Source organism: Falco rusticolus, chromosome 7, assembly GCF_015220075.1.
Source record: "Falco rusticolus isolate bFalRus1 chromosome 7, bFalRus1.pri, whole genome shotgun sequence".
Classification (NCBI taxonomy): Eukaryota; Metazoa; Chordata; class Aves; order Falconiformes; family Falconidae; genus Falco; species Falco rusticolus.
The window spans coordinates 21,397,028-21,420,167 of NC_051193.1; the positions used below are offsets into that span (position 1 = coordinate 21,397,028).

The window sequence follows — 23,140 nt, forward strand, 5'->3', positions numbered from 1 at the left end:
AGAGTTCTAAAACGAGCTACCTCTGTAAGGAAGTGCCTATCCTTCCCCAGTTCTTCAGGTTTATTTTTTTTTTTTTAACATCACACCACTTTTCCATTTTTGAAAAATTACACAAAGATACTTCAGATTAGCGTAATAGTATGTAGGATCTTTTTTCTTTTCCCTAGGCGCCAGTATTTGGAAGAACTGCTGAGAAAAAGGCTGGGTGGGGAACTTCTCATGGAAGACTGAAAAACAAAGTTAGTTTGGGTGTTGCATGTTGTAACAACTTAATTGTCAGGCAGGCAGAGATTTCACAAGGATTAAGGCATCCAGGTTGTAGAACTGAAACAGTATTCCATGTGGCAGAAATATTGTGTACGCGAAACAGGATAAAAACTTCCCATTGGTTTTTATGAAGTTCAACATTGTAACACTTCTTTTCAGACCATTATCAACCTTGCTCCCTAGCACAGTGTCATTTTGCCTCTCCTAGTTTTTAGTAAATAGTTTCAGCTAAGCGCCTTGATTTTGAACAAAGAATTCTGGATTTAACAAACTAACTGCAGAAAAGCTTTTACACCACAATTAGGATACCATTCATGAGAAAGCACGCTTTCAGAGTCATATGACATGTCACAGCATGATTCTTACCTTTGTTAGAATTCCATCTTCTCGGTGGTTCTTCTGTAGGACATGCTGAAGTGCTAGCTGGATCTTCTGTTGGAGTTTTTCAATTTTTACTTTCTCCTGAAGCCATGAGCGATCTAAATATAAATGGAGTTAACACCTCTAGTACTGCTCACGTCAATCACAGTGCACCAGGAAGTACTAAGCCTCCTACAGATTCATCTTTCTTGTTTGCAACCTTCCTTCCACTTTTATACTATCATATAGAAAATGAGTTTCAAAATGAATAGGGTTTGGAGGGTATTTATTATGTGCATTTAAAATTACTTCTATAAAGCCTTTAATTAGAAGAATGCAGCATATCTGTGTAAGATTTATTAATCATTTGCTAACAAAGTTTGTAAAATGCAGGGTATTTACAAAATGAAGCTAGCAGCTTTTTAGTGGGAAATGAATAGATCGCATAATGAACAACCAGTGGGAGTGGATCTTCTTGCTAAGCTCTACAGTGACATACAGAAAAATCAGAGCCAAATATTCAGCTAAAAAAACCCAAACAAACCACATAAACTTCCTAGCAGAAAAGCTGTATCAGCTGCTACATCCTCTGTGGCAGAACTGTGGGATTCTGCAGCTTACATTCTAAGACACAGGGCTAACACACTTCCAGTCTGGCAAACAACATGAGAACGTATTTATGATAGTCTCAATAAACCCACTGCTGCTAACAGACTCTTCCACCACCACTCCTGAGTACGCTGTGCTGCAGTCTGAAAACAGCGTTCATTTCCTTGGGGGTTCTGCCAGACACAAACTGATGTTATGCCAGACACAAACGGAGGTTCTGCGCTGGCACCTTGTTTCACCCAACCCAATAAGCCTTCCCAGAACCTGGAGTACTGTGCGTATCTACTTGAAATTATTAAGTTATTTTAGTCACAAGTATGGTAGACACAAGCTGACTCCTGGGGTGACTTGTATATCCGGCACCATCATTTTCAGGGTACCCAGTTTCGTGATGGGTTTAGATACCTAAACTACCTCGGTACCTTTGTACCAGTACACACTAAAATGGTAACCCCACTTAACAGACCTGAGGGGACACTGGAAGTGTCCTGTCACGTGCTTGAGATAATTCTGCTACAGCTGCAAGCTCACGTACATTGAAAGTTGACTGTATCTATTCAGTGGCTACCTTCTGCCTGTCTCACCTAGATTGACCCAGTGGTCTCACTCACATGCATTTAAGGTTTTGCAAAGAAGCTGAGTCCTCAATGAGGTGAAAATTTGGAAAACTAGGGCTTAGTTATCACTTCCAATTTAACAAATTTATTCCTGAATTCATAGTTTTAATGTGTTTGCTGAAATAAAAATTTTGGTCAAGGAGACACTGAAAAAGATGATGACATTTCACACTGTCTGATAGTCTTAACATTATCATTAAAAAGACTTTAAAATAAAAACAACCTCTAACAAATAAACCTGGAGCAAACCTTTATCTCTTACCTGCTGACATTAAAACAAATGCAGAAAACAAAGCTATCTCATCTTCCGTCAGGTGCATAGAACATAAACTTTTTCCAAATTCAAACACAAAACTAATGAAGTCTTCACAACCTGCCAAAAAGAAGGTACAGCTCATACCACGTTGTTTAAAACTACTTCAGAGCTACAGAGTTGTTGATTTATTCTGACGGAGGTGAAAAATGGATGTAAAATACTTCATAGGTGAATGGTCATCTTAAGGACTGTGGAGTGATGGGAGTGAATCTCACTCACGCTTGAGCTTACTACCCCATTCCCACGAGTCCCCAGCTCCTGCACCCTGGCAGCCAGTACTTTGAAGGTTTTGCACACTGTATCTTTTCCACATTTGGTTCTTCTGGGGTAAAAACGGATAAAAGCCAAGCCATTTTCAAGCTCAGAATTGGTTTAGCTTTGTTTCTGTTCTAAATGGAACTTTCCCATGTCACTGTGGACTGGAGGTTTGAATTGTGTACTTGAAAAGTGCTGATCTTAAGACTACTGAGCACATGGAAGGTGGGGAAGAGAGGCATACAAGGTACATGCAAAAGCGAAGGGCGAAGCCAAGGTCTGAAAGCTTTTCATGCAGAAAAGGAACTCTTGTCTCCTTTCATCCATTCTCTTGCTCACACAGGTGTAAGTCAGGTTACTGCTGCTGTTACACATGCTGTTACGCAGTTCACGACAGTGGAGCCCTGCTTTGAAGGGGATTGCAACCTGATGGAAGAGGGCTCTCCTCTGCAGACCTCAGCCCCAACCCAGCCTAAATTTCTGGATGTAGTTGGTAACAGATGAAAGTTATGTTTCACTGAAACGCACATCTGATACTGCATTCTCTGAATTGTTTGCACGCTGACCTCGCACCTCGAAGTGATTTAGAAAGGCAGAGAATACTTCAGTAATTGACAGCATTCTCTGCTGCCGTATTTTCACTGCCCTCCGAAACAGCTTACATCCCAAATCTATACCGAGTGAAAATCATCCTTTTAAATCAGCAAAAATATACAGAAAAAAAATCGAAATGATAAACTGTGGTTTAATAAAAACATTGATTTGCAGTATTTTACCTGCAAGTAACTGGACTTTTTGTATTACAAAACACTATTAACATCTTCAAAGCAGTAGTGTCAGTATATCCAAAATTAGCTTATAATCCGCTGTCTTTTCCAACAGAATATATATGACTAGATATGAAATCTGGGCTTCTGTTCTCAACAAGTGTGTCCAAACCACTCTACCCTGATCTAAGTGTTGAATTTCAACACCAACAGTACTTTGCTGCATAAAGTTAAGCTGTTTTAACTCCTGAAATCAGCTTGACCTCAAACAGAGCCAGCATGACCGCTTACAAAATAAGCAGTTTGAGCTTTGGAACTCTTTTATTTGGATACTATAGCCTGAATTTTTCAAAGCAGATGTCCCCTCGCTTTTCCACCTTTTTTTTATTCTGTGGTTTGGTTGTTTGTTTTTTTTTTAAGATACAACACTTGACATTTCCTTACCTAAGGACTTGAAAACCTCTGGGCTAGCATACTTGCCATCAAAGTAGACTGTGTTGTTCTGGGAGTCAAAGGCACGGCACATTCTGATGAACACAACCTCTAAAGACCCTAAAACAGAAACAACGTATGTTTGACTATTTAAGTAGAGACTTCAGTTGCAAAGAGCAAGTGAGGATTTAAAAATTTCCTACGCTCTGCATTCAGTATCAATTGCGTAGGGTAGTAGGTTTCTGCAGTGTAACAGGGCAGAGGTTGATTTGCTAGTAGTATTAAAAGAATTCCCATAAACCCCTTTAGAAGTTTTTGCTAAAGCAACTTAGTTAATGCTAATAAACTCTTAATATTTTTTATTAGAGTAATGAAGTCTCTGAGGTCAAAGCAGCTCATTTAGATTTACATTCACAAAGCTTTGACGACTTTGTCCAGTATTCGTAAACTGCATTACTTCTACAACATGTTGCAATGAACAATCTGGATTTTTACCTTGAAATGTGTTATTCACTACTAGCAAGCCAAAATAAAAAATTTGAATCCAACTTTTCCATCTTTACACATTCAATGCTCCCCTTCTTCATAATGAAAGTTTCCTATGTAGACTTGAACTCATTCTAGCCAGAGTAACTAAGAAAGTATATTACTTCAAACAGACACAATTTGCAAGGTTTTCCCCTTGCATTATTTTAAATGATCATTGTCCAACACACATATATGTGTATACAATCACTATATACAGGTAACACCTTCCTCAGTCAAAACTAATAGAAGCAGACCTTAAAACTGACCCACATACCTGCTTTTAAAAGCACAATTTGATCGTTTTGACACAGTTCCATAAAGCCATCAATGCGTTTGGCAAATTCCACTACATACTGTATAGCTTCTGTTATTTTGACTGCGCATAACTGCCACATTACCTCCCTTTGCTGTTTGAGAGAGAAGAAAAATTGAAAAATTACTAATCAAGGTTTGGAAAGCCCATTTTCATAACGTAAAACTGAGCTGAAAAAACAGGTGGAGTGAATTCCCTCCAGCACTCCTGGCTACACTCTGCTTGCAAGACAAGGGGAGTTAACCTCAAAGCCAAAGCCTGGTGTGGATGAGTGACAATGCAAACACGTAAGACTTCTTCAGGGATGTCAGAAGAGATCCAGGGTGGAGTATTTCTATTTCAGAAGTCAGAAATGTCAAAGTATAATGATTCTGGTCATTTCAGTGGGAATTTTATTTGCTGCATGAAAAGAAAATGCCAATTTACACTAGCAGTGCATAATCACATTTTTCCCATCAATAACTGTGTTTTGTACTGAATGTAAATTTCCTAACTAGTTTGTCTTCATAAGGATGCATATAAAGATATACATATATATGAAGATCACCTTGTTAACGACACAAAGAAGGCATGCAAGTAGTGATTTTTTCATATGTTGATAATATTTCGGAATGAAATTACCTAATGAGTGGAAAAAATTATATTCTGGAAGGTTAAATATTTTTTTGTTGAGATGGAATACATGTTCAAAGAACAGTGTGCTTCAACAGTGCTTCCCAAGACAGTTTTCTAAAAGTAGCCATTTAATAGTATTTTGCGGGTAGGAGGCATGCTGGAAATAGAAACATCGATTGAATCTTACAATTCCCACTGGTGGTACAGCAGCGCTGGGCTGCTGTTGTACAGGTAAAACTGAAACCTGCACAGCAATTGTAGAATGAATCGGGATTGCAACCAGGCGCTGAAGGCTGGCAGTCTAGCAGAGTTCTGTGTTTGTAAGCTCAAAGAAACCCACACTAAAATTACAAAATTTTGTAAAATTACAAAACTTAGTGGTATCAGCTTTTGTTGTTGCTGACCCAGGAGATTACAAATTAAGAAATGAAAATAAAATTCTGTTTAGGACTGAACAAATTTCTCTGGTTTCTTATCCCTCTTTATCACAGAGAGGTAGATTTTAGGAATATGGCTTTGCCTTTTCCTGTACCTGTAGAAATCGCAGACGCAAAGGATACGCTAATCATCTCGCTGCTTTTGATTCTGGCATATTATTTTTTTTGAAAACACACAAAAATACACATTCCCGATAGTAAACAGAAGGCTGTGAACAAGTGAATTTTGCAGTGTGTTATGGGAACGCCATGCTTTAACCAAAGCATGCCCCAGCTTGGGGTGCTTTTGTACCTTGTTCTGGTAGTTCTCTATTTCCTCCTGCAGAAAGGTCTGCCATGTGATCTGCTGCAACTCCTCCCGCAGGTACTGGCAAGTTTCCATGTGCGACTTGGAAATGTTCTGTGCCAGGTGTTCTGCAAGGAAGAGCAGAGCGCGCCGCGCGTCAGGCGTGCGGGCCGCCCCCCGGGGGTGGGTGCGGGGGGCGCGGGGGGCCGCCCGCTGCCGCGCCTCCTGCCGGTGCCCCCGGCTGCCCGCCGGGCGCGGCCGGGGGGGCGGCGGAGCCCCCGCTAGAGGGCGCCCCGTGCCCGCTGCGGTGCGGCCAGGCGGGGCCGGCCGGGGCTGCGGCAGGAGAGCGGCTGCCGGGCCGGGCCGCAGCCGGGGGCCCGCAGGTGACACAGCCCGCGGGACAGCGGGCGGCTCGGCCGGCCCCGGCGCCACCCCGCACAGCCACCGCCCCCGGGCAGTGCGCGGGAGGGCGATGGCCCCTCCAGCCAGGGCCCCAGGGCCCCGCCGCCGTGTCACCCACGGGGCGCGCAGCCGGCCAACCCGCCCAGCTGCCCCAGCTCAGCTCCCGCTGCCCACGGCACACGCGTTCTAACAAACACCGGCAGTTCCCACCTGCCCGCTGCTCCGTCAGCAGGACACTGCCACGTGAGGCTGCCTGGGTGGGAAAATTCCTTTTCTACTCTCCGATCAGAAAGAAAAATACTAGATGACACTTACTAGAGAATCCTGATAATTAATGTAACACACTAAAAGTTTTTTTCTTCAGCTTTAGAGTACTCGCTTAGTTAACTGCACACTATTTAAAATTTCCTTGGAACATTTCAATTCCAAATAAACTGTTTTCTGCTGCTATACTTGGTTAAAAACCACCTGTAAGGCAGATTTTCATTGTATTAATAAACTAGATGCCAGAAACCTTTAGGGACACCTTCAAAAACATGAACAGCACACTGAGACACCCAAATCCCACTTCTGCTTTGTCTTTCTCTTTCCCCCTCGACTCCTCACATGTGTCTGTTGTCCCATTTCAGCACTTTGGCTGTCATCATAGCTTTCATGTATTTCAGAGCAATTTTTTTTTATTTCTTACAAGTGTGTACTTAAAACATTTGCTCTCGCTAGTAGCACCTGACAGCATTATACCTGTGCCCTTGCAGGATACAGAAGGTGAAATATTACTGTGTTAGTCACAAACCTCGGCCTCAGCTCTGGACTGTATTTCAGCACACACCTAAATACTTTCATTGAACCAACCACACCTTTCTAAATTGAAACCTTAGTCTGGAAGACAAACATTCTTCAAAAGTTGTTTGGTAATGCCAATGCTGGGCACCCAAATCATGCTCTGTAGGGTTAAATGCAAGCACTATGTAAATAAAGGTAAGCAACGTGACAAACTTATTTTTGGCCAGTGTTCCAAACTCAACACCTGGCTTAGAAAGGAAAAGCCCCTTCTGTTTTCTGTGGGCTTATTGCAAGTCTTTTAATAACCCCTGTGAGAATATTAACAACCAGTTGATTGAGACAAAGCTCACAGCAGAGCCTTTATCCTAATTTTTTCTTCTCATTTTTACCTATCTGTAACTGAAGTTATTTGAACTCAAGCCAAATGCAATATTTTGGCTGTCACAATGAATTATATTGCAGAGTACTGCATTCTGCAACCTAAGGACATTAAAAAGTAAGTATCTTCATCCCTTCCTCTCTGCAAAATTTCCTAAAAGAACATAAACTGAACTAAAAAAAGCAAAATTCGTATCACATACTTGTCCCTAATTAAAAAACGTTAGCAAAAAGAGAAAAATTTAACTTGGGACACCTGACTTTTCAAACTATGTTTAGATTTTCATAATGGAGTAATTAGCAAAAATGTTGCCTAAGCAAGCAAAATCAGTTTTAAATGCCTGACTGTTTATGTAAGTAACAGAATCTTAAAGCTACTTCTAGTGTCCTGTTCCTGTTCGCTTATAAGCAGTTCACACAGCATGCTCTAACTCGGCTCTCAGATGCTGACAAGTCACAGTTGCGGAATTCAGCCCTAGTGTAATCATTTGGGGAAAAGTTTAAAGTAAAACATGCTAACTAATGTGGTCATTATAAGGCTCTTAGGGAAATTATCAAAACTTGCTACATTCAGAAATTTTCTTGAAGTATCTGGGGCCAGATTCTCTTCAACCAGTGGCAAAGAGAACCACCCTCAGATTAGACTGGTGCTTCAGTTTCATATTTCCCAGGTAATGGGTGAAGAGCAGAAATAAAATCAGCCTCATCACTTTTTGTTAGAAAATAATAATAAAAAAAGCGTATAGAGGTAATGCAAAAGAACATAAAATGTTCAAAAACAGCCTGCAAAAAAAGAAATACTGTCTGTTTGCTCAACACTAAAAATAAGCTTGTTAAACAGTATTCAAAGGGTCCTATTACAAGAACTACTAGAGCTGATACCCCAAGCTCCTGGTTTTTTTAGTCCAGTCCCATAAAGTGTTCACCGAGTACCCTGAGCAGGGTGTCGTGCACTTCACAGAAGAATGCCCATCCAGGCTAACGGCTGTACTGAAGCAGCATTCTTGCTGTCACCTGGCTAAACGTGTCACTTTAATCCAAAGGGTACTATTAAGACAATTACAATGGAAGCTTTTCTCTCTCATTACCTAATTCTGCCATGGACACAGTTGGAGAGGTCTCCCCATTTGTAAAAGAACAATAAGGGAAGAAGCCCGATGCTGGTGTGTAGTCACATATTGGTTCTGGTTTGATTCCATTAATATCAAGACCCGACTGATCTGGAGAAGGCTGTATGTCTAAGTAGAAGCTGCTAACTGCAGAGTCTGCTTTGCTACCTTCAGGGGTATGCCCATCAATGTAATTACTGAGGTCATCATGTAGCTCTGTTAACCCATTGGTGGTGATATTGTATGTTGGTGTTAGTGGTTCTGCCTCTCCTGGTTGCTGCTGATGATCTCGCTGCTGCTGCTGCATTCGATGTTTCTGCACCTCCGCGTACAGGCTGTCCCTCTGCTTTTTTGACATTCGACCAAACTTTACAGCTGAAATACAGACACACAACATGTTACATCTCAACAAATCCACTGCTGCATTTTCATTGTCTTGGGTCTTTAAATGCTACGTGGAAGGACACGGTGTAAAAGGCACATCAGTGGGATGGGCAGAGCCAAGAATCACTGCTGTCAGTTACAGGTACAGAGCTGCAGCATCTGCTCTTTAAAAGACCGTTCTAACACGCTACTTAAACAGACCATTAGAAGTCATTGTTTTAGCTTAATTCATTAACTTTCCACTTCTATATTGAAAAAAATTTCTTTTATATGTCCACCAAAGTTGACAGATGCATCTCTTCAGCATTCAGATCCTACCTAGAAAAGCAGAAGATGAAACAGAATATGCTGTCCTGAGATAACGGTCCAGTTCCTACTAGTGTATGTTCATACCACAGAGTAAACTTGGAGTTAGGTATAACCGTGTGCAGTCTATCTCACGGAGTACCTAAAGCAAGCGCTGGTGTTAGGACTGAAGCACACAGGAAGAACCTGCTTTCCATGCAGCTTACTGTGATAAGCAAGAATGATTATCTGGTGAATTACTGTTAAAAATATATGCGTGTCCGTGTGCACGTGCACATGTGTGCGTGTATCTCTCCATAAAATTATTACTACTTTGAGAAGTATTAATGTGAAGCATAAGCCAGAAGCAAATGGTTTGCAACATCCAGGGGATTCCTAGGGGCCTAGTATGTGATTTCGAGGACCTGTATTTGCTGTAAAACCTCATTGCTGAGGAAGGTGACTACCAGCTTGTACTTTTCTACAGAAAAGCAAACATGTTGGAGGGAACAGTGATGACTTGATCACCCATTTCAGGTTTTCACTATCATGTCCGATAAAAATATTAAGGCAATGTAATTCAAGAAGTAAATGCAATCTGAAAACAATCTCCTTCATCGGGCCTCACGTACACAGAACAATGAACGTGTGTTTGTAGAACTTGTAGCGTTGCAATCACTACGGCAGGGGAAAAGACTGAGTCAGATGTTCAAACTGGGTAAGCGATGGCGGCTTGGTTCCATCTGCGGGGGCGGCACCAAGTGTCAGCTGCGGATCCAGTTCTAACCCAGTTATGTAAGCTTCCATTTTACAGAGGTGGGTTTTCGTCATTATACTAGGTGCAATTTTGAGCTTAATATTAACAGCACTGGAATGCACTTTCTTTGTGAAACACATTCCTATCTTTGAAAAATCACTGCGCTATTTTCTCTTTGTGTTTTTTTCCATTATTCATTATATACATTTAAGCTTCCGTATTGTGAAACGGTTCTGATCTGTACCAGTACGGCAATCAATGTTACTTGCAACTATAGTATGTCACTTAAACTGGAATGAACACATACAGAAAATATTAACTGCATCTTCAAGAAGTGACCAGAGGCAAAACTCTTAACCCGGGAACTGCAATACTCGAGTAGGAAAAAAAAAAAATCCAAGAACTTCGTACATGCCTCGATTTATATATATATATTTATGTGGATACATAGCAACATAAAAAAACCACTTGATGGTCTCAACTATCATCCCGATGCACAATTAACTTTTAAATTCTGTGTTGTTTTATTTGAACACACAGTATACTAAACATTATTTTACTTTTTGCGATTAAGCTACGTGCTAGCAGAGCTTACCATCTCGAGACATCCCCACAGCAAGGCATTTCTGTAATCGACAGTGTTGGCAGCGGTTTCTACTGGTTCGGTCAATCAAACAGTTCTTCTGGCGAGGACAGGAGTACGTAGCATTGCTTTGCTGACTCCTTCTGAAAAAGCCCTGTAATAGAGTTGCAAAATACAAGTCAAGAAGCTGTTAACTGATGGAGCAAATAAAGACTCTGAAAGGTAGCATGCCTAACAGAAAATAAAGTTCAAGTGTACTAAAGTCAACTAAAGGAAGTTAAGAGGTTGTGGGTCTTTTTTTCTCTTTTCTAGAAACAAATGAAAGCCCAGTAACTAGCTGGGAACAGTTCATTAAAAAAGTGCTATGCCACATAAAGGAATTATACGCTTTTTCACTGATTTTACACATCCCATATTACATATGGTACACCAGTTCTTTCCAAATGAGATAAAACTAATCCTAGACCTAGGTTTCCTTGATTCCCTGTCTTTCCTGGGTCAGCACCGATCTCCAAAACAGGGAGGATTCAACAGCTGCTACCCTGTTCTGTTCTTTGGAGCTGACAACGGCAGGCTCTGATGTTCAGCCTCACCAACATACGTATGTGTTTAAAATGCAGAACGTGATGCTGAGCAGTTCCTTCTAGAAAGAACCATTTTTAAAAATTATTTTTCTTGGTTTGATGCTAACTAATGAGGTTTTATTCAACTTGGTGCAGGATTTAGATTTTTAAAGATGGGGCAAGCTAAAACAGATTTTCTGTATTATCTCTTTTCTGAGTCAACTGCAATGGGTAGACCCATCTCCAAAGGCAGTCAGGGCTGGAAGGTTACGCAGGAGTTACAACTTAGTCCTCGCCATCAGAATGGTGCATGTTATTAACCACTATGCCAGTTGTTTGCTTTGAAGTTCATTTCATCTTTTTGCCACAGACTGTCCAAACATATGCTTGTGCATGTGTAATACCTACTTCACAAGGATTCTGCAAAGATGTAGTCATTCTAAAGAGGCATTTGAGATCAGTGAGCACAGTATTTTAGTTTTATGGTGCCACATAATGGATTAATTAACAGCGCTGCAAAGGAAATACTTCCTCAGAAAGGCTGGGCACCTTTTAATTAAAGCTGGACTTTAACCAAATTTTATTTATTTGAAGGCCACATTCTGGAGTTCCTCGGCACATGCACACTCTGTCCAGACACCTGGTGAAATAAACAACAGGAAGGACTTCGCCGTGACAAGTAAGAGACTTCCCAGCAAACTTTCTGCTGACAGAAACATGGCAACACACGGAGATAAAGCCCCCCATTCCACCTTACAAGGAGGGCACCAGTCTTTGTCCATTACGCCCCTTTTATTAAAGCTTTAATGGGGAAGCACAGAGTATAAGAAAAAGAGGAACATGAAGATGCCTGTCTTTAATCCTGTTCGCCTGTACATTATTTCTCACTCATTTATCCTGGTCTTTGCTTCTATATGATTGAACTTTCAACTGCTTTTTAATATTGGCCAATAGTGAGGTGATCATCACTGAGACTGAAAGTATTGCACATATTGAGCTCTGAGTTGCATCTCATCCTAAAGAAATCCTAAAATACCGTGGAAATTTCTACCATTCCAACACCATGACTGATCCCTCTGGAGGACCAACTCTGAGATAAGCAGACGGCTCAATTTCCAGTTCTGTTACCACCCTTAGCGGACCCTTTCTTTCACTCCAGTGCAAATACATCTGCAAGTGCAGTGCGACTCACTAGAAAAACAGGATTGGGATCGGCCTGATCAGTGACTTACTGATCAAGGTCCTGCATCTCTGCATTACCAGTCCCTTAAAATTTCAGTTCTCCAAACACTTTTAACAGTTGCACTGAGTGACATGCTCACATATGAACTGTATGAAGAAGTCTCTGCCACCACTGAGATCCTGAAAGTCAGGTTAATCAATGGGTAAAACAAACCTGGGCCAATAACCCCAAAGATCCAGACATTTTCCTCTAGCCGAGATGTACACTGAGTCTGTACTGCCAGTTTGGCATATTTCTCTTTATTAAAAATAGTCTTGTCAAGCTGAGGATTATTTTTAGTATCATAATAGAGAAAATACTGGGCTTTTCGCTTTTCCAGATTTTCCCTAGAGACACAGCTGCTTAATACATTTTAGTGGACCATATATCAGCTAAGTTACAGCTTGAAGCAAAATTTTCAATAGAGCAGAGTTGCCTGGAACTGGGGCCTTTAAAAGCACTTGCACTTTACAAACCAGAGATGTAGTAGAGTGCTTTTAAGAACAAACCCTGCAATGCTACGTGGGCTTGCTGAAAACATCAGCAGTAGCTAAAGGAAAAAAACCCCCTTGCCTCAAACTTCAGAAATGAATCTAAACTTGTCCAGAGCTCAGAAATACACGCATCTGGGATGTGGGATTGAACTGACAATGAAGTCAAACGGAGGGTTTTTTACTCTCAAAGTTCTTCTACACTGTTGTCATATACTTGGGAGTGTTCAAACCTCTTGGTGGTCCTTGGACCCCCCATAGCCTTACAAGACACATGGGGAAGCCCCTATTACAGGAGCCTTCTCTAAGTAAATACAGTTTCTTCCCAGGTTGTTTCTTCACCCCTTTTATTAGAAGAAGAGAAGGTGAGACTCTATATTCTGTTGTTCTATTTCCTCGCTTTTGCCAGAGGCACAGAGCTAGCTGTAATTTTTCCACCAGGAAGGAGGAGGTGGATGCATGCATGGTACACGTGTATACGTTCTGGCATTATGCAAACCAGCCCAGGCCACATGCTTTTAATTGCATACATGTTCGCAACCCTTATTTCACATTCAGACGATTGCCTAATGGGCCACAGGCAGAGCGGACCCCTCCTGATCAAACACACGAACCCAACCACTGCTGCACTTGAGAGGTCACTGCGACGGCCGGCAGGGTCCCAACCCGTCTCTGGTAGCGAGTGCCCAGAGCCCTGCCTCCTGCTGATGTCACTGTAAAGATCCAGCTGGTTTTGATGAGGCATCATTGAGCTTTGCATGTCTCCCTTTTTATGCAGATGTGTTACCACAGTGCCAGAAGAAGAGCGGAGCAGATTACAAGCCATAGCTTCATCTCTGCATTTCAGACTCCTATTTATACACAAAACAATATATGGGTTTTCAAAAGCTGCCAAGAAATCAAGTTTGGGGAAAAAAAGGGCACAAGAACTTTTCATCTGCAAGTCAGTTTGAATAACAACTTGTTAAAAAGAACTTTGAAATGTAAATAGCGAAGTCTATTAATAGTTTCAGTAACTTCCCTGCTTGGTGGCTCAGTGTTACCGATGTTTGTGCCTCAGCTGGCTCCTGAGCTGGGGAAGAGGCCGTTGTGCTGCCCTGGTGTCCCAAACGGCACCGCACAGACGCCCTCCCCGCTGCGGCGCAGGCTGAAATGCTGATCTCATGTTTGGTCTTTCGACAAATTTTCATTTAATGAATTGATTCCTACAGTTCATTAACATACCCACTTCCACTTCTGTATACACATATGTCTTAATTAGCTGCTCATTGGCTGTTTAATTACAAGAAAACAGCTGACAGCTGCCTTGCTGCATCCTAGTGGCAGACGTTTTGGAATGACTGTATGCAAGCCTGTGACAACAAAGGCTTATTCATAATCCCATGATTTATGGCTAATACTTAAAGACTTCCACGTATCATTAAGTTTTGCAATATTCTAAGCAATTAACAATTAATTGCGGGGGTCATTCTTTTACTGTTTTGTAAAGCAAACTAACACAAATTTTCCTCAAAGAAACATCAGAAAAATATGCTGCCATATGAAAGGCAGGTGAACATTAAAATTGGACTTTTAACTCTTTTATGACAGTGAGTACATATTTTAGTTGTAAAGGGAGGAGAGTGCTGCGACAATATTGTTTAATAGACTTTGTTAATGAAGTATTGATAAAAAAGTTACAGGATGACTGAAAAGAGAGGAAAGATGTTCAGGTTTACATCTGTAATAAAGGCAGGCGTGAGACTGTTCCTCTGGTTATACAAGGCCCCTGACCAGCCCTTTCTGCAACATGGCTCGTCTCTTTTCTAACATGTTTTGCTTGAAATGGGCTAGGCAAAAAACTAAAATACAGAAAAACTTCGAAAGCATGAATTCAAGGTAAATGTTTGCTACACCAATATAACACTCCACATTTAACAGAGTAATGAGAAACCAGCTAGTGAAGAAAGCGAAGTAACAAACATGGACATTCCTTGTAGTTACAATGACCAAGACCACCTCTGGTCTTGAAAGACACGAGACAAAAGCCAGCACCTATAAACCTCTGAAAATGTGTGAGCCGCCCTGCACGGGTGGTCTGATGAGACCGGCTGCGTACCGCCAAGTAGGGAGGGATCACCCTCATGCGTTTGTGGGTTAGCTGGGCATGAACTGACATTATTGATGGCAAAAGCCAGTAACTGCATCTGCAAATTAAAAGACATAGTTCATTAATAAAAACTTAATGTCAAACTAAATGCTTTGCTATGTCCTTTTGAAGCATTCATGTGTTTTCTGACAATGCTGAACTGATTCAGCTGTCAGCCATGAGAAAAGAATACGGGTGTGTACAAACCAGCCTCCTTTCTCAGCATGGTCCCCCAGAGCAAAAGGCTGTTTTCAGGCTCCTGCGGCTAACGGCTGAGGAAGGGCTCCATACAGGTACTAGTTTTTTTCAGTAGTGCTACTACGACAGTATTATTTCCAGTCTTACACAGGAGAATAAACTTTCATTCCCGAGTCATGGTACAGTCTTGTGTCATTCTTCACCCGTGCTTCTGAGTAAAAGTCTGATATGATTAATCGCATCTTCCCTTTTCTCCCCATTATATGTTGTATACTGGATATCAGCAATGAGTGGATAGAAAAAAAACACCTCTCTTAAATTTATTTTATTTATATAGCCACCAGAGCTCTCCTACATGAATTATAAAGCAGGCCTGGTTCAACACTTAATTTTTCACTGGGGAGAAAAAGAGGTCAGGGTGTTAAACTTAATTTTTTAAAGGCAGATTCAAATTCAGCTAAATAAGTTGATGGGTTGGGAGTACTCGGCGATGTCTGTGCAAAAACACAGCCACCAACCTCATAAAAACAGCGAGTAACATTGTATCAAGGCAGGAAATGAAAACTTCTCAAGAAACACTAACTGGCTTAATTACAAATCTTCAGTGCTAGTTATGTGAAACACAATACAACAGCAAAAGCTGGCTGGAGAACTTTCAGCTGGGTGGAATGCAAGGGTCACAAACCTGCAGAAGAGCACCAGGACCAGCAAAAGTCACTTTGACAAAAGCTTGCCAATGATTTTGTATGTGACACAGATTAGGATAGCAAAATAGCTCTTGGCAACTAAAATGTCACTTTAGGTTTTAAATCAATTCTATTTCTGGTGGTTAGTTTTATTTACATGGTAGCACTTAATATTACTATTAAGTAACATTAAAGCTCACACCAAACTGGAGCGAAAAACGGTGAGAGCTGAAAACATCCCACTTTGCTGCTGCGGCTGCCGCTGTTGCTGCCTGTAGATCATTCTTGACAGGCCAGGCTTGAGAGGGCAGCAGCACATCTGTGCGCTTCTGATGACTAAGGGCCTGATCCTGCCATCTGATGCACATGGATGGGTTTGCAGCACCTGTGCAGAACCTCACGGATTTCTCTGGGACTGTCTGTGTGCAGGACATCAGCTCCAGGAATCAGAGCACAGGACTGGGAAACCAGGGCTTCAGAGCAAGGTACTTTTTACAAGGGAAGGTTCAGCATAACATGAAGAGCAATGTAAGCATGCTCAAACCTGCCGAGATCACAGCCACAGAAAAGCTGGGAAAAAAACATACCCATACACACCTGGCTCATTTGGCAGAAGCCAAGCTATGCCAACCGTTTCGCCAGCCAAAATAGTTCTGTTGGGTGAGACTTTGTTGACATTACCGCGGAAGAGCTCAGCACAAACAAAATCCATCTGCTACAGTAGGACATTTTAACTGCTGCCTAGGCCATGATCATTTAAACTCTTCCTGTGACCTGTGCCCACTAGCACTCCCCCGTCTATCACTACCTGCAGGTCACCTGGGCCCTGGCATGAGAGAAGAGTGTCAGAGCTAGCTCCCTTCAGAAAGGGAGATAACTTACTTAACTCAGTGGATACTCACCGGCTTTAAAATTCTGCCTGAAATTGTATGGCTGGAAAAATTTATTCTGCTACTCCAAGGAAAGGAGAAAATGCCTAACTTCATTCTCTGGGCCACAGTCTTACTCATGCACGCTCTGCTTTCAAGGTGCCAACGGGTTCCAGTGTGCTGAGCATACTTGCCTGCTTGCCTTCCCTTCTGCTGTCTCCCTCCTCCTGGCCGTTCTGGTGGGATTCTCAGAAGCAAACCGAGGACTGCACAGAGCACCCGGAGAACTCCATTTATACAGAATTTGAAGGAAGATAATTTGTTCTAAAACATACGGAACTGCACACGCATTCCTCACTATCAGGCTAGCATCTGTTGTCCTGACTGCTGGAAGTACACAAAGGACTTTTCTCCTAATAACTCGCATTTGCATTTATTCCCAGGAAAGCACAGTCACTCTGATGGAGGATGCGGATACGTCTGTGTCTTGCCCGCAGTGCTAAGTGCCTACCAGCTACATACTAACAGCTGTGACTGCGAGTATGCACTCTGTTGCTTCCTTCTGCATGCAGCCGTGCTGCTGCTTTTGGTGGGGGCTCTTCTTGCGTACAGGGCTTAGGAGAAGGCAAGGCCAAAGAACTGTGTGAAGGTGAAGCAGAAAATAATACGGCTGGCAACTTTTCTTTTCTTTGGCAGCCTGCTCCTGTTCTGCAACCAGCCCAGTTGAGAAAGGCCCGTTTTCTGCGCATACGAGCACCAGCACTACACTAACCTCAGTCTGCTGACAATGATGTTCATCACAGATCTTGAGGCAGTCTCTCAGGTATAGTGGTCCCAGACCATTTAAGGATTAAAGAGGTCTCAGACCTTGAAGGTAACTTGATGCTCTTTGACAAGACAGGCATACAGCAGAATTCTCACTGCAGATGTCTGCTGCTTCACGCAGTTGAAATTTGACAAATGCTGCTCAACTACAGAAAGCTGAAACCACTTTATTATCAACGCAGTTTTAGTGCATTTCTTGCATTTTCCACAGCAACAGCAGTTACAAAGAGCAGAAGGTGCTGTCCTGTACCAATCTACCATTCTCAGATTTATTTTTTTACCTTCCTTCTTACCAATGCTTCTATGAGACTGAGAGAATGTGTTAATGAACCACATAATAATAATAATATATAATATTATATATATATATGATATATAATTATAATATATTATATAACCAGCACAAACGCAGAAGAAATCTCTGTAATGGGAAAGCAAGGGAGTTACTTTTGGAAGATGCGTGGTAGCACCAAGCGTGTCAGGAGAGCAGACTAAAAACTGTCATAAATATAAATTCTTCACACCTAAAGTGTAGATTAAGGGTAGAAAACCTATCAGCATGGGATTGCAACATGTACGTACATGAGGAAAGCAACAAGCTAGAGCACAGCTGTGCACAGTCTCATCCCAAGCTAGCACTGTAATTCTGTACTGCTGATAAAATGAGTGATTAGCTTCACAGCACTCTGGCCTAGTGTTAGCGTTGTCAGATTTAATTCTTGGTTGTGAGAGACAAACTAAACAAAACAGAAATGCTTCTAGCGTAATCCTTGTTCACCCGAGTAACTGAAGGTACAAATCCAGGAAAAAAATCTAAGCCGAAACCTTACACAGCAATGGCTGCACTGCAAGGAGTAAGCACTGCTTCCAGCAAGACCTGAGTATTCCTAAATGACCTGAACACTAGTAGCATGTGCTGTTTGCACAACATGATGGTCCATGCCAAACAGAAGGGATCTGTAACATGTAGCAGATTACAAAAGAAAACTGAAAAGTTGGAGAGTTCTTATATATTTCAACACAGCTTCTTAGCAAGTTACAAAGCAAAAATGGAGAGGGAGATTCAAGAAAGCCACAAACTCCCTCTCAAGTGAATCCACGGAACAGATTCTTTGTGGTATGCTAGAAGCAGATCATCTTTCTGTAGACAGTTTATAGCTCACACAGCAGAACTGCATCATTTCTGAAACGTGTCCCAAAATTTGGGGCAGGCTCTGTGTGTGTGTGTGTGTGTGTGTGTGTGTCAGAAAAATGCTCTATTTAAAACCCAAATAAAACTCGAGATTCCCCAATTGCTTCCATATTCTTTGAAATAGAATCCACCAATCCAACTTCAATGCAATGCTTGCTCTTTAGAAGAGGAAGGAAAATAATCGCTATCAAAAGGCTAAATGCTGTTTTAAGACTTAATATTTTAGAAACTTACCTTGCAGCCTTCACATGTAATGACACCATAATGGATTCCTGATGATTTGTCTCCACAGATCTTGCATGGAATAATTTCAATTTGAGCTGCAACAGAAGCACGCAGCCAGTTAATTACATTTTCTTTTAAACACCTTATAAAAGCATTCCCTGATCAGCATTTGTACAGTGAAAACTAATAACCTGCTAAACATTATACTGCATTAACTATTCATTGCTGAACTGCAAGGGTCCCCTAGAGCTTTGGACTAAATTATGGCTGCTCATTATATAATAGCTTTTGGGTTATTAAAATGGGTCATTTGAGAAGGTGTTTAAGAGCCCACAAGAAGGCTAGAATCAGCATTTCAAAGCCAAAAAGAATAGGAGAGTTCACATTTTGGCCAAAGAGCTAAGATGACACGAGAAAGGTTTCTTCCAGTCTTATTCATGCGAGATTGTAAAAGGTAAGTTTAAAGTTTGCCCTGCCTGAAAATGACTGCAGCGCCTATACCGGAGGCTCACCAGCACGCCACCCGTGCACCGGGCTGGCCAATCCTGAAGAGAAGTAACAAGGCAAACAGCAACCATGTTTACATGAGAAACCCAAAATTCACGTATCTGAATTATCAGGACATGTTTGTGTATAAGCTACCGCAAAACGAACAAGGGAGGAAAAGGCAGCAGCATTCCAGTCCAAAAAACAAAGGAGTTGGTGCAGTCTGGAAAACGCCAGAGGGATATATGACATGAAAGCCCTGATTTTTTAAACTGCACTTCATACACAGAAAGCATACCTACTCCATTTGGGTCAGTATGTGGAAGAACCCGCACCTATCTCTAAATCACAGCACCTTCCCACACGGATACGCGGATTTAAGAAGGGAGCCCTGCATGCTCAGGAATACCTCATCAACTGCCTCTGGAGTATATGGCTGCAGTCATTTCGCTAGCGAGTCTTTTTGGATAGGACCGGTCTGAGGCAGTGCCACAGACCAGCAGCCCATGTTTTACTTTTGCTTGCCTGTGCTCACACAAAGCACAGGCTCTACACATGAGGCAGGTGATCACAATATCCCAAGAAAGCCTTTTGCTGCAGTTGGGTCAGCGTCAGGCTGTCAGTTCTCCTGAACCAGCTTAGCCCCAACAGGAGCACAAACGCAACTCTTGCTGTGTCTCTAACTGTGACATATTAACCATCAGAAGTGCTGCTAATCTCCTGCGAGGAACTGAAATCTGTTCACAAGGTGCCCGATTGTCTCTGAGAACTTTTATTTCACCCAAGTCTATGGCTACCCAGGCTGTGACAACCCACAAAATAGCGTCTAATACTGTTTTACAATGCATTAGCTTAACTTCAGTTGTACTCCTAAGGCTGCTTTCAAGAAGTCATGTCCACTCTTAGCAACACTGCATTTTACAGGCCATTAAACCTCTAACTGACTGCTTATTATTGAACAAGAATCATCTACCAATGCTGCTGCGTGCTCCACTTCATTGCAGCCCTACATCACAGTTCAGCATCAGGCCAAACCTAGAAGATAACTGTGAACTAGAAGACCAGAAGACTTTTAGCATAGCACTGACTGTGCTAAAATATTTCTTCACAATATTCTCTAGATGACATCAAATGCAACAGTGTGAGCAGCCGAGTAAGCAACCGAATAGCATCCATGTGCTCCCAGGAACCCATCAGCAGCTCAGATGCTCTGCAGAGGAAAGCAGAGCCCAGCAGCTACGGGGCAACCCTGCTTTTTCCCTGGCAGTTCCGTATCAGCAGCTTTCAAAACAGTTTCATACAGCAGGACACCACTTGCATCTGCTTCCATCACAAGGATCTTTGCATTCTCAACCTTTAATCCCCCACCTTCCCTGCAGCAACAGAACGATAGGCTGAAATTAAAAGGTCTGTTTGGGACACTTAAGGAAGGAAATACTTCTTCCCTGCAGTCCTCCAAAAACTGTTTTAATTTCACTTTGCTCTCAGCTAACACATTAAACACAATGGAGCAGGAAGTGAACTAATAAAAGGGAAAAATAAAGTGTATGCTATTTTATTAATGTGTTACATTAATTATTACTAGAGCATCATATGTTTACGAATAAAGCTGCGAGCAGAAAGGGTAGCATAACCCCACTTTACATCAACAAATTGGACAACAGAGTGAAATTCTCAGAAACTCAAAATTCGTACAATGAGCAGCTCGGATTCAGAGAGCAATCCTGCGGGCAAGTTCTGGAACAAACCTACCAACTCCCAGTCGCGCCTTTTCAATATATGATTGCTTTTCTACTCTGCTACAGTGAATCAGCAGCCTTCTCCAACGCCTTTGACAGGGTCGTGACAAGGCTTATCTCAACAGCTACATGGCAATGTATTCTTTACATTTCACTCTTACATAGGATAATTACTGCCTTATTTTGAACAGGTATGATATAATTGGATCTTGTTTATCTACAATCTCCAGCAGGTTAGTTAAATCACCCATGAAGCCTGTCTATACAACCCCTATTTCTTAAGCAACAGGACATTTGCAGAGTGTTTCTGAAGGAACGTAACGTGCCTTCAAAGTGATGGCCTAAAGCTAGGTTACTAATAGTCTAAAAGGTGCTGTAATTAGTCCCAAACGCATTTTCCAGGGTGCTTTACTGTTAGAACAGAATCTCCACAGATTCACAGGCTCCAGCTGTGCCCGCGTTTGCTGATCGACCACTATGTGTGTGAGCAGCCACACCAAATTTGGTATAGCTTTAGAATTCCAGATTTCCTCCAATTTACTACATCTTCAAGGTACTTCCTTCCAATTAAGCAGGCAGCACTTAAAACTTCAGCTTATCATTTCACTCTGAGATACAGGACACTGGGATGAAAGTCAGAAGCATAAACCGCCTGGCACTGCCACCACCAATGGTATTACAAATTAATGCACGGAAAGACATCAGATCAATTACTGCTCCACGTGGTTGCCCTTGCGAATCAACTCATTGAAATGGAATCCCTGTCACAAGTTCATACACTTTCCATATAGCATGAAAGGACTTAGATACTTTAAACTTACTAAATGCAAATTGCCTGTGCCAAGATTATGCATTTTTCTTACGAGGGTGAAAATATTTTCCCCACTTTTAACTTTGACATGCAAATATGTACTTGCTAAAACCTTGTTCTTATGCAAACAAGGCAGGTGGGAAATATTTTTATATGTCAAGAATATGTTCCAACTTGGTTTCTCACATTCCCAGAGTTACTTAAAGCTTCCTACTGTGCTCACATTAATTGTACCTGTTCTGTGCTTACACATTATTTGTATGGTATATTTTCCAAGATTATATAAAATACTCTAATTCATGCTTTAGACTAGAATTAGCCTAAATTACAGTTTACAATTTCTGTCTCCTGGGGTGGTGCTCAGGCTGATTCTGGTTCATGCATGAGCAAATTATTTCCCAAATATGAATTGCAGAAAAAAATAAACTCTTGTGGTTGCTTAGAAACCGCTACAGATACCCAGGTGACAGATGTAGTTTGTATTCCCAGATTAAAGGCCTAAGAATCTTTCACACCCTGAAATAACAGTGCTTCGGAATACTACCGAGGATGCCCTGTGCCAAAGGAGCAATGAATAGGAATAAAAGCCCAAACAAACCACCAAGAGCAACAAATGCAAGCTCAAGCACAGAGACCCACCGTAAGCATCGAACAAGTTGCTACAGAAATGGCTCCCCAGAGAGAGAGGTGACCACTGAGAGCCGGGGGTGGTCATCGCTACGAACAGATGTCAAAAACAAGGCAAACCCATCTCCAGAGGAGAGGGCATCTGACATCGACTAAGATCTCTCAGTGTATATGACTTTAACATGTCGCTATTCCTATCACTGGAATGTCTGGCAATCTTCCTACTGCTGGAACATCATATGATCTTCATTTCACAGCAGGAAAACTGAGCGCGGACTCCCGTTTACTCAAAATCAGACAGAATAAGAATGTGAGCCCACGTATTACATGGAAAAAAAGCCTGTGTTTTCCCCCTGAACTTTTCTTCCTCCTCCATCCACTGTATCTTCACTTGGCAATTGCCTGAAGCAGCTCTGGTATGCTTAAATTACACGATGGCCTCCACCTAATTCCTAGTGAACGTGCCTACCAGACAACCAAAGCAAGCACCGAACGACATCTTTTGCTGGCATCCAGAACAGAAGAATACATCTTATTGCCTCCTACTCCCGGCTTCACTTCTTTCCCCAAATCTGGAACAGTTTCACTGGGCTGG

At 41.9% G+C, this 23,140-nt stretch overlaps 1 protein-coding gene across 3 annotated transcripts in view; it reads right to left on the bottom strand.

Moving 5' to 3' along the window:
* RORA (RAR related orphan receptor A) overlaps positions 1 to 23,140 on the bottom strand; it is a 384,491-nt gene that overhangs the window by 11,074 nt on the left and 350,277 nt on the right. For 2 of the 3 annotated variants that reach the window (XM_037394019.1, XM_037394018.1), the window contains 8 exons: positions 18,892 to 18,977; positions 10,496 to 10,637; positions 8,454 to 8,849; positions 5,809 to 5,930; positions 4,426 to 4,558; positions 3,636 to 3,743; positions 2,116 to 2,226; positions 634 to 746 (listed from right to left, as the gene is read on the bottom strand). In XM_037394019.1, the coding sequence (XP_037249916.1) occupies positions 634 to 746; positions 2,116 to 2,226; positions 3,636 to 3,743; positions 4,426 to 4,558; positions 5,809 to 5,930; positions 8,454 to 8,849; positions 10,496 to 10,637; positions 18,892 to 18,977 (1,211 nt within the window). The remainder of the gene's footprint in view (positions 1 to 633; positions 747 to 2,115; positions 2,227 to 3,635; positions 3,744 to 4,425; positions 4,559 to 5,808; positions 5,931 to 8,453; positions 8,850 to 10,495; positions 10,638 to 18,891; positions 18,978 to 23,140) is intronic. The other variant, XM_037394020.1, reaches the window with a different exon arrangement.